Raw genomic sequence first — 15457 nt, forward strand, 5'->3', positions numbered from 1 at the left:
GTCAAAGTTGACCGAAGGTTGAAATTTTTTGAAGTTGACGTACGGAACGTCCACTCGGCACCCAACAGACAATTTTAGTCGACGTATGATACGTCCAGTAGGCGTTTAAGGGTTAATGAGCTCCTCAGGCCAGATGAATATGATAAACTAAGTGCCACACTCACATGAACATCAAGATATAAGGAACTTGAGAAAGTCCTATTGGGTAGTAATATTCATTGGTAAATAGGCCATATCAGTAAGAGTACTGTACACTGGTAACAGATTTTAGTATAATTTTCATATTTACCATATCGAAGAGACTAAGCAAAAAAAAAAAAAAAAAACTATCAAAACCTAGTACCAATAACAAATTTGCAATGATATTGATCCCTATAAGAATACAAAACCTTAGGTGGAGACTGTCTTAAAGACTGGAGTCCTTAGGAATACAAAACCTTAGGTGAAGACTGTCTTAGAGACTGTAGTCCTAAGTTAAAAACTACTCTTAGAGACTGGAGTCCAAAGTTAAAAACCTCTGCCACATCCAAAATAGCCTGTACCAAAGGATAAATACTGTACTTGAGGAATGGTCTGTCACTACCTACAATTACTAGTTTTCTAGTTAAGCACGCTGAGGAAATAATTTTACCTAGTAATAAATAACTTTAATGGCCTACCACAATGTTACACAAGTTTTTTTGCTTCATAAAAAATCATGCTTAAAATCAGTAAAATTTTACTTTAAACTATTACCACAAGTTGGATTTGAAAATATAATTTTCCTATAATGTAATGCGTGCTTTGAATGTTACTGGTGCTCATTTTGTTAGCAAATGACTTGACCACACCTAATCTAACCTAAGATACTAGATCCTTACCCTAGTTCCTGAAAATCATTCGAAAACATTCCATAGGCTTACCTTAATCTGAATGGCACTAGGCCTATCAATGGTGTTAAGAGTCCTTGTAATATCACAATTTTTAAAAGTAAATTGTATTTTTCCTAACTGTACAAACCTGAGATCCTTTACATTAGGAATTACTTACATCAAATCTGGACACGGCCGGTAAACTCTTGCACAAGGTAGTTAGGCATTAACTACCGCCAGGTAGGCGGGAACAACCGCCTGACCTGATGTAAACATTACATTTTGCCTTTCGGCCCAGGTTCAGATTGAGGGGCAGCAAGAGGTGGGCATAAAAATGTAATGTAAAGGACATCAGGTTTGTAAAGTTAGAAAAATTCCATTTTCTTTTAAAAATTGTTATTTTTTCCAACACAATATGCAGTACAAACCATCGGTCCTTTACATTAGGAAGACTCACTGGTTGGAGGGAGGAATCTGAGTGAGTCTCTTGAACTGACTGGAATTCTGAACACCTGGGCTACTCCTGGTCAAAAGAGCGAGGAGGCGTACCGTGCCTCTGACATATTGCTCGGAGTGTAGGCACTTCAAGATCAAATGTCAGATATCTGGACCTTTACGCATGAGTGAGGTATCGTAACTCATATGAAATAGACTGGGAAGAACCTAAGTCCGGGGCAGTAAGAAAAACCCAAAAAATGGTTTTCCTTATTACCAGAGTTTCCTTCCTCCCCTAGATCCAGCAAGTATTGGTTCGAGCCCTATTCTCATCCCAAAGGAGGAGATGTAGGAGGACAGGGAAGAAGGAAGAGAGGCCAATCACTCTCGGTATCCTTCTCACTTCCAGAGCCAACACCTTAGGTGAGATGCTACTAGTCCTCTTGAAGGAGCCATGTTAGAAAACACAACTTGTTGAGCAGCCACCACAGGGCCAAGGACAAAAGGTTCCAAGGGCCTAGAAGACAAGAGTGTGGTCTATGAGACCACACCTTGCTTCCAGACCGACAGAAACTTCCAGAATGCAAGGGATGAACCAAGCCATTGACTTTGTGAGTTCTCGGGTGGAAAGTACCGGTATCGTCATCAGCTGCTGAGTACCTCCTTCAATCGCTTCATGAGGCCAGGAGAAAGATGTGTCCTTAGACACTTCTTCCTTGGGAGACTAGGGCCTTTTCGGAAAGTAACACGGCTCCTTAATAGGACAAGGTAACGATTGCTCTGGATCATCCGTACAAAGTCCAAGGAGGGGGGGGGAACAAGAAGACTCGAGCCTGACAATAGATGCCAATGGATTCAGAGTCCGCTTACGACATCCGTGGAGGAGTCGAACTATTGATCCCCTTCACCTGTTCTTCCATCTTCTACGCCAAGGCCAGAGTGAGATAAGAGATGGTCCTAGAGGACACATCTCTGTTTGACAACTCTTGTAAGGGCGCGTGCAGAGCACGGGGCAGGAACCCTAAACAAGTCACATGCCACCCATGGAACAGTTTCCTGGGACAGCAAAACCGAAGAAGCTTCTCATCAGTAGCTAAATCTCGACTAAGGGGAAAAAGGCTACTTCAGATAGAAGACTAGGTCGCAAGGGCCTATGTTCTTCACAAATGAAAGGGAGAGAAGCAACCATTGGCGGAGAAGACGATGAAGTCCAGACTTGAAGGGCGACTCTGACCCAAGAAGTTCCGTCAACGACACCCACCAGCGAAGACGGATCCAGTCCCTGGGACAGTGTTGCAGAGGACTTCAAGAGATATCTAGCTACATCCACTGCTGCTTGGCAAGAAAGCCTATGCTTGCAAGGAAAGCTGGAAGGTCTCCCAGTCCTGAACGCACAGGGATGTACTGCCTGAGGAACCACTTCTTGCGTAGCTGCTACAGGAGGTTGGGTCAAGCAGCACTCTTCTCGATGCCTCGGAAGCAGAGCTATCAGGTTGGACAAAGGGCGAAGTCTTCCAGCATTTGTCTGTAACTCGGAGTGAGCAATGCTTGTGAACCCCTAACCGAGCAGACAAATAGAGGGAAAAACGTAGGTAACGATTTTTCCCAAAAAGACAGCATGCCTCACTGTAGCGGTCTATGGGTCTGGCACAGAGGAGCAAGAAAACTACCGACTTTGTTGTGCAGGGAAGCAACAGAAAGAACGTAGGGATCTCTCAGTCGAGCAGTCTCTTCGTGAATCTTCGTGAGCAAAAGAGTGAAGAGCACGTTCTGTCCCGATCACTCAAACCCGAGGCCGAGCTTGCCTACCAATACATCCCCACCGGCAATGTATCTGGCTAATTAAGCTATCGCGTGCGCTATAGAACACTCGAGGACCTGCAAATGTCGACAGATTAAACAGGAGGAAAAAACGATTCCCTCTTGTCTGTCAACGTATGCCACTACAGTACTGTGGATTTGTTGTTCAATGAAATCAATGATTGTCGCTAAACTCATCCTGAATTCTTGGAAGGCCAAAAGGCTGTCTTGAGTTCAGGATGTTGATGAGAAGGTACTAATCGTCTTGGTCACAACCTTCAAGACTAAGTCTTAAAGGTGTGTGCCTATTCCTCGATCAGTGAATCTGGAAGTACACACACGATGTGAGGAGAATATGCAAGCATATTCGAAGGTCCTTCAATCAAGCATTAGCCTAACTCTTTCCTCATACTTCGAAGAGGAAAGAAGGATGGAGGAATGGAAGCAGACCTCCTTCATTCTCCACCATGGGGATGCTTCTGCAAGATGACAGGATACCAAGATGATTAGCTCTAGCTGGGCTGTCATTTCCCGAATAGGGAGCACGGGAGAGAAAGCGAGATGGAAGTTAGGAGTTGAGGGGGGGCTGGCTTGAACTCAAGGTCGAGCCAAGATGACTCAGACCCAAAGGTGTTGGCCATTGTCCAAAGGACAAGACTGTGGCCTGGTACGAACCTTGATTACCGCAGTATCTGGCAAATCTCTATGAGAAAGGCAGAACCAAGTAAAGGTTCGTTCCTAAGGGTCGAGCCAACTTGGGACTTACAAAACCGGAGATTCGAATTAGGACAAAGGCCTTCTTAACACCAGAATTGTCCACAGATTGCCGTCTGGTATAGGAAGACCCACCCTCAGACAGCAACAGTCTCCAGAAGGCAGGGTGCTTTCCAGGGATGGTCATATCCGAGGAGAGAGCCTAAACGTGAAGGATCATGGAGCCATCAGGAGACTGCCTCGAGGAAACCAGCGGGTGTCCTCCAAGATTGCCGCCTCTCGTGGAAGAGAATACCCTTCATGGCAAAGAGAAGCAGAGAGAGAACCCAGTCAAGGTGAAGCAGTTAGAACAACCTGCAGTCAGCAAGACCTCCGAGGAAAGAAGAATTCGTACTCTATCGAGGAAGGGGAGGAGCTTGGAGTCTCGACCTGAATGGAGTCCTTGTCCTAAGAAAAGTATTCATCTGGTCAAGAGTGCTCTCGCAAGCAAGGACCGCGGTGGCCCCCGAAACTCTATGCCCCTTCGGGAACTACAAGGGTTGTGAGTGACGAAAGTTATTCACTGGGGGAGCCGCAGCCCTGTCCCGGGGATCCTCACGCTGATGAATCGGCGTGAAGTTCTCCAAGAAACGAGGGCGATCGCAACTTGAAAAGGCAAGACCCTTGCTGTTTCCGAAGCGTGAAACTCCTGTACCTCTCTCCTTGGAGGTCAACCTTGACAGGTCCCAAGAAACCCTCCTTGGCTTCCTGGTTGTACAGTGAACCCCCGTATTCGCGGGGGATGTGTACCACACTCCCCCGCAAATAGCTAAAATCCGCGAATACTTAAAATCCCTCTAAAAACACTTCAGAACTGCCCATTTTGATAGTTTAAACACAAGACAAACCCTGTAAAAATGCTTATACCTGAGTGTTTTAATAGTTTTATCACAAAAAGTGCATTTATTCATGAAAATTATATGAAAATACAGTAATTAGTGAATATTTCTGTGAAAAATACCGTGAATGGGCGAATTTTCTGCGAATAATGGCTAAATATGTTCCACAGAGAAACCCGCAAATGTGAGTCCGCGAATCATGAGAACGCGAATATGGGGGGTTTACTGTACTACCAGACAATTGGGGGACCGACACCCAAAGTACACCAGGCAGCTGAACTCCAAAGAAAGACAAATTCGTTGGAGCGCTCTCTGTCCGTCTCGCACCTCTCAGAACAACCGAGAGGAAAAGAAAACAAGTGAGGAGAAAGAGTACCCCTACCTGTCCTAAAACAGTTGTAAGTCAAAATGGATGTAAGTCGAACCTTAGAAAGTGACAGACATACTGGGTAAGGCATTATAAAAACCTTTGCTACATAAAGTACCTACATAGTACTATAATGTACAATCATTATTTCAATCTTTTTACCATAATGTACTTCTATTTATGTAACGTATATTATGTACAGATGGGCATAGAAATACGGTTGTAAGTACAAATCGTTGTATGCAGAATAGGTTGTAAGTCAGATGGCACTTGTACTTTTAGTGTTGCTGATGAAGGAGGTGGTATTGTTTAATGTCGGTCAATTATTACTAACCTCATACCTACCCAAGATGCTTGGGGGACCCTTGGGGAACACGGGGTTTTGGTTGGGGGGAAATCGTTAGGAGAAAGACCGGACTGCCATGCTGTTGTTAAGGACTGGTTCCGCACAAGTGTAAGTCATTAGCCTAGGGAGCTACATGTTCAAGAAGGGATTGGCTATGGAAACCTATTTTACAAGGAATTATACTAACCCAGCGTACCCTAACCTAAACTTGCAGGTCGTGTTACTTAGCCAGGTGGCTCCATCCCCAACCCCCAGTGAAACTACACTTTTTACCAAAAGCTCCCCCACAAAAGTTTGCATGCACAATAGTATTCCAGGGTGGCCAGCACACAAAAACATATCAGTTCTGATGTTAATTACAGGGTAAAACTTTTAGTTGCACAGCCTGATTCCCGCCAGTCGCCGACTGGGACAGTTTCCTCATACACAAACATAACCTTTCCTATAATGCTGGGTCCTGACCTAATCAGATTGGTAAAATTTTATAAGTTGCAAATAAGACTAAAGCCAGCCAGTTTTGCACGAAAAACCATTTTGGGTTTTTCACGCAAAAATGACTGGTTACAATTTTGCCCTATTAGCTATGGAGGGGGGGTTATTCTTACCTTATAAGTTGTAAATTTTCTAATATTTTTATTTATCATTTGTGCATAGTGTTTATGGGGTTCAAAATAATGAGAATGAAGAGCTCTTTTCAAAAATGTACGTTACAATTTCATAGTGTGTATTGGCAACTTATTAAATAATACCACCAGGTCTTACCTACCTAACCTGACCTGGCCTGGGAGGCTTTGGCCCCCGGGCCCCCCAAAAAGGCCATAACCTGTCCTGATTGGTGACTGGCAGGAATCAGGCCACCCAAATTAAGTAAGTTGGTAGATCTAAATAGTAGCTCCACGGTGGCCGTTTCCTTCTAACTTGACTTTTTCTAGTTTTGTGTTGCTAATTATGGATTTACCTTCAATTTTTGTCGCACTAATGTAATTAACCTGTAATTAACCCCTGAAGTCCAGCCAACAAGGGGTTTCCATACACGATCTTCACAAGACAGAGCACAGGTGTGTCTGTTTCGAACGGTTCATATTCCGTCCAGCAAGTGCAATAACTTGTTAACGTATGGGTACCGAGGCCCCCCCCGGGCCAGTACTAAACACGGCGAAGGGACATTCCATTTGGCCGACAACAAACAAATGCACCGCCGGTATCAGAAGCGCTGAAAGTGTAGAAAAAATCAGTTTCCAAGATAAAAACAGGCGCGGAGCTAATACTTAGAATTACCATAAAGTTTTACCAATTACAGTCGACTGATAAAAAATAAGAGTCAAGTGTCAATAACCGACCAAAACAATATAGCCTGGGGAAAGTCAATTACCTTGTTGCGGAGCAACCCCAGTTCTACCCCTTTTGTTTACGTTTCTGCCTTCTAAGAATACGATATTTACCATCATTTTCAAAATGTTTCGACGTTCATCCCCAAGGGCCGGGACTAAAACACGGAGCCCATTTCGCACGGAAACTGTTAATTAGGCTATAAAACCGGAGAGGTTAGCCTAGGTTATGACGCACCTCCATATCTGCCACTGATTCATTTTTCATATGTAAGCTAATTTTTTAGGATGGTCAAATACTGTTGGATATATCTTAATGGTGGGGGGGAGAATTCCAGTTCTGCCGACTGTAAGCCTAAGCCACGTTAGGCCTAGTACTTAAGGTTTCTCTACTAACTAGAAAAGCATAAAGCAATTGCATGACAAGAGGGCGTATGCAGAACCCCAGGTGTGCTAACAATAAGCTACTACACACACTCTCATTACATATATTTCATGACACCAAGATGTTCTCGGACGTGGTGCGTCGATCACAATCTCTTCCCAAACACTAGCTGTGACCTCCTCATGGAGACCTTAGCAAATCACGAAATTTCACTTAAAACACTTCCACAAGACAATTACCTTTCTTAACCTTTCGATAAGGACTGCCTTGACACCATTTTTATCCAACCCGCGTTTCTCTAACTCTGTTTTTAGATCAACGACGCGCAAATCTTCCACTTTTCTCCCTCTAACTTCGGACGCCATTTTCACAGATGACGACACAAGGGTTGATCACCGAAGCTCGATCAGCAATGTTGCCAGAAGCCCCAAGGCAGCGTTTTCAAATTTGCTTCCCAAAATTTTGCTATTTTTTTTTATTTTAAATCAATCTATGTAATAAAAGGGTATTATGAATATATTCGGAGGATGGAACGGTTGTACACAATTATGTTGGCCGTAAATTTCTAAGAAAGGTAATAAAATATGGGTTTTTCGGCCTCGTGCGTTGGAAATGACATCAGAAATAGTACCTTTGACCAAGTCCCACCGCTCTACATTACTGACGAGCGTATGAAAAATACATTTTACGACTATGGAAATTAACCGCCAACACCGTCCTAGGCTAGGTTTTGTTGGGTTATATTAGGTCTTATCACGGTCTTGGACCGTGGGCCTTATCCTCACTGATGTATTCTTTAGGGGAACTTTAAATGTATGATGTAAAACGACATTTTATGACATTTTTGTTTGGAGTTAGTCTTGTTTATCTAACTTCAAAAGAAGTCATGAAATGTAGGTTTTACACCGTACATAAACATCACATCAGAAATCACATCAGAGAAGGTAAGACCTATAACAAAACCTTATTGAACCTAACAGACTCTGGCGGTCAATAAGTTCCAAGGTCGTATTTTTTCACAGTACGGTTGTTATTACATCAGAAATAGCAGTCACGTGCTTTTATATTTAGGGTTGGAATGAAAAAGAATGGCTGAGTCTGGATCAGAGTGAAGGTATATTCGGACATGGACTCATATACAGTAGTTCTGGTCGGTTGGATTGAAAAAAAAAAAAACAATAGACCTAATTGGTGTGACCCACGGTCAATATACCTAGACCATGGCGTGACCTAGGTCGACCGGACATGCGATTACTGGGGTTTAACTTACCGTAACCGAGTATTTGGCGAGAGGAAATTTTTGGATGCCTTAGAACACGCCAAACAACTATTATTCTACGAGAAAAATCATAGTAGAACAAGTGAATGACAAAAGGATGGCGTCTAATTTCAAAGAAAATTTGGATAAGGTATATTTTACTATAAGGCTGACTTGCAGTTTAAGACTTTGGCAGAACCCAGTGGAAATGATTGGGCCAGCAAATAATGGTTTGCTAACTTCGGTGGTAGGATTTAATTTACCCTAGAAATGACGTATATTTTGACAGAGCATTAAAGTTCAAAAACAATTATATAGGAAATGTTCGATTATATAAATGCTAACTGAATTTGTAACCCGTGAACAAAAGGTTGGTTTGGTCGACAGACGATGGATGATTACCGCTTGTGGAACGAACATACCAACCTATTTTTTTCTGTATGTGATTATAAGCGTATTGTTTGGAAAACAGTGACATCTGTACGTGCGATTGCACTAACGTAAACTGGGCAGGAGAGACGGAAAGTGTGGACCGTTCTACAAAGTATTTTTTTTTTTTTTTACAGATGATACTGATTTACTATAGAGGGGAATGAAGTGCCCTGCAGGCAGAAAATAAAGTATAGTGTTAAAGAAGGCCTGTCAAAAGCCTGTGCTCTTGGGGATGCCAAAGGCCTTTTTCCATTTAGTTTTGAACACTAACTTCATTGAAAGTCTTTTAAAACATTTATCTTTGCACAGCATAAGGTTTGGTCGTGTAAATAGTGTTTTAATTAGCCTTTCAAACGTCACAGATCATTGTTAGAGTACAGTAAAAAAGACGTTCATATTATATATATATATATATATATATATATATATATATATATATATATATATATATATATATATATATATATATATATATATGTGTGTGTGTGTGTGTGTGTGTGTGTGTGTGTGTGTGTGTGTGTATGTATGTGTGTGTTTTGTGTGTGTGCGTGTGCGTGTGTGTATGCATATGTGTATGGGTATGTGTGTGTGAGTTGTTTCAATGAAGTGGAGCACAATGATTTTTTGTCGCTTGTACAATTTTGTGTGACTTGCAAATTTTAACATAATGAAAGATGAAGAATAGTTGCAAGTTAATTTTTACTTGGTGCTTTCAACCAGGTAAGCCTCGCACCCTTAACACTAAAGGGTACATAAAAAAAATACCTACTACATAGTCCTACTTTCTAAAAACACTGTACCGAAATAGAACATGGTCTTATGTAAACAGCTCAGAGAAACCAAAATAAATAAATGATTAGAGAAAATTTTGATAAACACATTGGCAACAAACAATGGGACCAAAGGCACGAGATCGCACCCTACCCATGCAAGCGATATAAGCAAGATATGGTAACAATGATTCTTGGTTCCCGGATGGAGGTGTTGTTTGCAGTGCAGTATCGTACAAGAAGGAAAAAAATTCTTGTGTAAAAGTAGTAACATGGCAATGATTCTACTGTAATCTGAATTTAAGTGATGTGTATGTAATGAAACTATATTTAATAGCTAAATTAAGTATTATATTAGAGCTTATACGCTTTATGCATCTATAAACATTTATAAACATTTGTAAACTATGTAACGCTCCCTTGTTATGATCAAACACTTGGCTTCGGCACCGACACTTGCTAATCGATTTGTTGACACATCTGCGTTAAAACACGTGACAACTATCGTCATGAAAATGGAATTTTTGTCTTTTTTTTCTATTTGTACAACATGTGTGATCCACTCCGTCATTTCAGAGCGCGAAAGCTTACCGTTGACTTATTTTTTAAGCTAGCATACTTTCTTTACTGGCCTTCATTATTGTTATTTTCATATCGTCGCTGTCTTTGCTGTCGCTTGAATGCTAAAGAACGTTTAACAGCATTCGACTTTTATACGTCGAAGCTGTTAATTTTGCTGTACCTTAAAATTCCACACAAAAGTCACTGAGAACAAGTGCTGTACCTTGATGTTGCTGTAATAGGCATCATAATTATCAAACCTTACAGTGGTTATGAAACATCTCATCAACTATGTGGGCCGCGAGAATTTGACATCTCTGGCGAGGCCGGATCGATATGGGTGTGTTCCAAACCCATTGCACTTTTGTCAAATCACTAAATTTATACTGGTACTTGGGTAAGTAGTCGACAGCAGAAAATCTGAACTGTCATAGAACACAGCACATAAGTCAGCTGAAAATCAGAAGAGTAATACTTACGAGAAAATGCCTACATGACTCGGAAAGTCTTATATGTTACTTCAGCGTTCATATACACACTACGTTAAAAAAATCATTCTTCTCCCATGAGGTGACCTATAATGCTGTGTGCTCGTCACTCACACCATCTCATATGCAAATTCAAACGTGCTTCAGAGTTCAAATTTCTTCTCTCTCTTTGACTTACCAGTTACATCTACACAAACTCTCAAATAGCACAAGGATGCGGAGACCCACCGCCTGCCTTCGGAATGTGCAATCAAAGTGATCGTTATGACCGAGGTCTAAAGGTTTTTTAACCTATAGACTGTGATTAGGACATGGTGGTACAGCTCTAGGGTTGAGCTTGCTACGTTTGGGGAACATTCCCAATCTTGACATTCAAGAAAGCCATAGTCTTATTGTCATCCTTTTCAGCTGTGAATTGAACCGAAGTATCAGCCCATTCAAAAGTGTTGATATTATCAGGTAAAATGGAATTAGCCAGCCTACTTTCATAAAAATTCTTGTAAATGTTATAAAGAACTGGTTAAAGGCAATTTCGCACTGCATAATAAATTTGTCTAAAATATTTATCGTTGAAATAAAGCAGGTGTCTAAGCAAAGTGTAATTAACCATAAAATGATACTGACTGGTAGAGTAAAGTTATATCTCTCAAGTTCATATTTCAAAAAATCTAGAAAGTCATCAGCAAGTACACAGGTAAATAAGCTGGTTACGTCGAAACTAAGCACAATTTCGTCGCCCTTATTAACATAATCGACAGAATTAATTATATATGATTTAGAAATTGTGGATATTAACATTTGTAACATTGAGACTAGTAAATTGGACAATGGACGTGTGACACTACCGCCTGGGCTGATTAAAGGTCTCATAGGATAACTGGGTTCATGGGTCTACATTACCGGATAAATAGGGAAGACATGTATTATATGAACGAAACTAGTTATTAACCCTACTAGATTAGATACAAAAGGTTCATATGTAGCATCGCTTAACAAATCATTCATCTTACTTATATAACCTCCTTTCTCGAGAATGACAGTAACACTGAGGTAGATACAAAAACTTTCTGTAACGCTGTTGTTAATGGCATTGATTATCTGATCCGCAGCGATGCTGTTTGTTGGCAACAGTTTTTTGCTGTGTCATGCAGAAAACTAATCACACCCATAAGGAATCTTGTAAAATAATCATTCCTATGAAAATGATCTTTCGAGCGGAGCTGGAGGAATAATTACAGGACTCTCATTAAGCAAATGCATTTTTAACTATTTTCCCAAGATATTCAATGTAGCTCTAAAATCTTTTGCAGATGATAGTCTATGGGAAAAAAGCACGTTAAAAGAAGAAGAAGAAGTCTATATATAGACTATCATTTGAAATGATTTTAGAGCTACATTGAATATCTTGGGAAAATTGTTAAAAATGCATTTGCTTAATGTGAGCCCTGTAAATTATTCCTTCAGCTCCGCTCGAAAGATCATTTTCATAGGAATGATTATTTTACAAGATTCCTTATGGGTGTGATAAGCTTTCTATATGACACAGCAAAAAACTATTGCCAATGGACAGCATCGCTGCGGATCAGATAACGCCATTAGCAACAACGTTAGAGAAAGTTTTTATCTAATTCAGTGGTCTAAATCAAAGTTTATGCAAAAGTAGTATTTCGATCAACAAAAATTTAATCGAAAAAACATGCATCCAATATAGTGAAAACAATAACTTTATTACTAGCATCGGTTTAATCAAGACAGACCCGTTCTTTCTTCATATTACGAATACCAGCTCAGTTATTTGATACACCGACTCAGGTTTGCACACAATTACCTATTTAGCCTCATTGGATTGTTACTCTTTCTATTTGGCGAACGGTGTATTAAACAATAGTGTATTTTATGATATCTTGTAATAGCTGTAAACACCATTTACAATTTACTTATTTTTATTTTATGCAAAACTTCTAGTCATATGTAAACATATGTCGGGTGTCCATTTTTCTTTAACTGTTTGGTCATTAAAGTTCCCCGAATGAGGCCTGATGGAGAGGGAAAATGCTGGGACAAATTCAACTTAAAATCTGCATTGCCTATTTTCTTTTGCTCTTCCACTTTCGGTAGAGTACATCGATATATTTGATTTTCGTGAATGAGAATACAAATGAACCCATGAAGGGAGAAAGGTACAGCTGATGCTTACCGGCTGGCTGTCTTCTGCAACTGCTTCAGCTAGCGCAAAGAAGAATCTCTGCACTAGTGAACCGAAGTCCTTGAGTGAATCTGATCTTTACACACTTGAAGCACTAACTTCATTTTACCTCCTTTTTTTCCAGAGGTTTTTAGGAGACTTCTCTTCATTTACTAAGACTTTTATTACTTTTATGTCACTTTCTGATTATCAATTATGCACAAGAGATCAGATTTACCTCATAATGTTAGACAGAGAAGGAAAGAAAATCGAGATGGACAAATAACAAACAGGGTCATGCAACAACGGCGTAAAAAGTCAATGAAAAATGCCTAGCATAATACTATGCAGCAGCTAAAGCATAACCCAAACTATTTGATGTAAAGAAAACAAGAAATGGAAAAAATTAAATAATAAAACTAAGAATAAAATGCAAGGCCAAAATTTAAATGAAACTTGTTACCAGAATATTAAGCGAATGACAACACGGAGCTGACTTCATCGATGACCACTGAGGAATGAAACAATCCATACTCACTTAAAAAAAAATACTCATATACTATTTTTTTTTTTTTTTTGTACTTTACCAACACAAACAAACAACATTAAATTCCAAGGAGAACAATAGCTAGCATTACAAAAGATGACGCAAAATAATCTTAAATGAACGCAACAGGTTTTCAAAGTACTCGGCTAATCTCGCTCTCAAATCTCTATATCCCTTTCATAAAGGGTTTACGTTTTGGAGTTTCTATGCGAAGTTTTAGTGATATGCCAAACTTGCTTATATATAAGGTAGTCTCCCATTAAGGTTTAAGGGTGTGCTCTGGCTAACTTCTAAGAGACAGGCCTATTAACGAGATGACAGCTCTTATTTCACTGGAGTTCTCTTTTGTCGTTTCAACAGCTGCAGCTGAATTGGGGTTATTCTGGTGCTTAATCGGGTTAGTCGCAGTTCATTTATTTATTCAGAAGCAATGTCAAGGTATACAACATACCTTGGGGAGAAGTCGGTCTAAATGTACGGATCAAGGCTAGGGGTTAACAAAGTTAGTTGGAACTGAGAGTTGGCTGAAATCACTTCAGGGACAGCGAATACTTAGAACAAAGAAAATTAACAGTTGAATGGCGAGACCATTAGGCCTTAACGGTTGAAAGTCTGCCGACTCATGGTTGGACTACGTTAAATTAAGGGCACTTAATAAAATTTGGAATGGAATAAGGACAACAGAATGAGATAAGAAATCAACAAGTAATATATGCGCCGAAGTTTCTTCGGCGCAATCGAGTATTCTGTAGTGTATGAAACTCTCAGCCACGGCCCATGAAACTTTCAGCCTGCCATGGTAGCCTGTGATGTTGCGGTGCCAGATGAACGATCATGGCTAACTTTAACTTTAGATAAAATAAAATAAAAAACTACTGAGGCTAGAGGGCAGTAATTTGGTATGTTTGGTGATTGGAGGGTGGATGATTCAACATGCCAATTTTCAGCCGTCTAGCCTCAGTAGTTTTTAAGATCTGAGGGCGGACAGAAAAAGTGCAGACAGACAGACAAAACCATCTCAATAGATTTATTTTACAGAAAACTAAAACGAGACACCATACATAGAATATGAAACATATGGCATAGTGACTGAGATGCTTACATTCCAAATTCCAACAGAAAACGGAATTTCGAGGCATAGCAACTAAAAAATAAATCCCTGATTGCTATTATTCCTATTTAGGGCTACAGCCTACCTGTATTTATATTTATCTTCAACAATTGTACTTTGCAGAATCAATAATTTCATACACCTTCACAAAAGGCTCACCAGCAGCATGTCTAACTCACCTAAACTCACTCTCTCGCTACCTCTTCCAGTCCATCTGTATGTCACTTTCTACTAAGGGATTCAGAACCGATGAAACACGGTTTTTTGGCAACAACTTTTTACCAAAGCATCGGATAAAGCTGAAAGTTGGCAAGTGTATATTTTAACCCTACCTAATTTTTGCAAATATTATTTAGAGCCTAAATTCGATAGTTTTGATGTTTATAGAATAAAATGAAGTCACCGATGCCAGGGCCGAGAAAATCACTGACAAGGATCCTAAAACAATTCGTGACGTAAACATAATATGACGTCATAAGGCTCCGCCCATCCACCAGGTAGGCGGTGAATGGATATGCTTACACAATTTAGGCTTCGACAAATTCGATAATGGCAAGTAGGATATGGAATTGTCCCCGTGGTTGCAAGACTGCATTTGTGCTACGGCTTGCCACTTTGTATTGAAGCGAGAAGACTGTGGCAAGATTTACTCTAGTGTGAATAGGTAATTATTTCTATAGTGGGTAATGGTTACTTGGCCACACTAAAAGTGCGGGCAGGAGCTGTTAGACAACACGTCATTTTCTGGAAGAGTACTGGGAATCAGACTGTTCAGACATTATCCATGAGAGCGTGGAACCAGTCATCATTGATTTCGCTGGCGACGATGAAAACGTGGATGATGACCTCCTCGAGAGTGACGACGACGAAGACATTTTGTAAATAAATTGTGTATAGTGTTAGGCGTTTTATTTGTACCTCTAAGACATATTTATTAAAACACAATGATTATAACAATATGTTCCTCATTCAAACTGATTTCAATATATTTTCCTTTCCAT

At 40.2% G+C, this 15457-nt stretch overlaps 1 protein-coding gene across 15 annotated transcripts in view; it reads right to left on the minus strand.

The window, feature by feature from the left end:
• Positions 1–7542, minus strand: part of LOC136836700 (SAFB-like transcription modulator) — a 120462-nt gene extending 112920 nt beyond the window's left edge. For 13 of the 15 annotated variants that reach the window (XM_067101204.1, XM_067101201.1, XM_067101195.1 and 10 more), the window contains exon 1: positions 7344–7528. In XM_067101204.1, the coding sequence (XP_066957305.1) occupies positions 7344–7469 (126 nt within the window). In that variant the 5' untranslated portion in view covers positions 7470–7528. Of the gene's footprint in view, positions 1–6763 lie in introns of all 15 variants that reach the window. The other 2 variants (XM_067101196.1, XM_067101202.1) reach the window with 2 other exon arrangements.
• Positions 7543–15457: the final 7915 nt, after the last annotated feature.

This window comes from Macrobrachium rosenbergii, chromosome 56 (assembly GCF_040412425.1).
Source record: "Macrobrachium rosenbergii isolate ZJJX-2024 chromosome 56, ASM4041242v1, whole genome shotgun sequence".
Taxonomy (NCBI): domain Eukaryota; kingdom Metazoa; phylum Arthropoda; class Malacostraca; order Decapoda; family Palaemonidae; genus Macrobrachium; species Macrobrachium rosenbergii.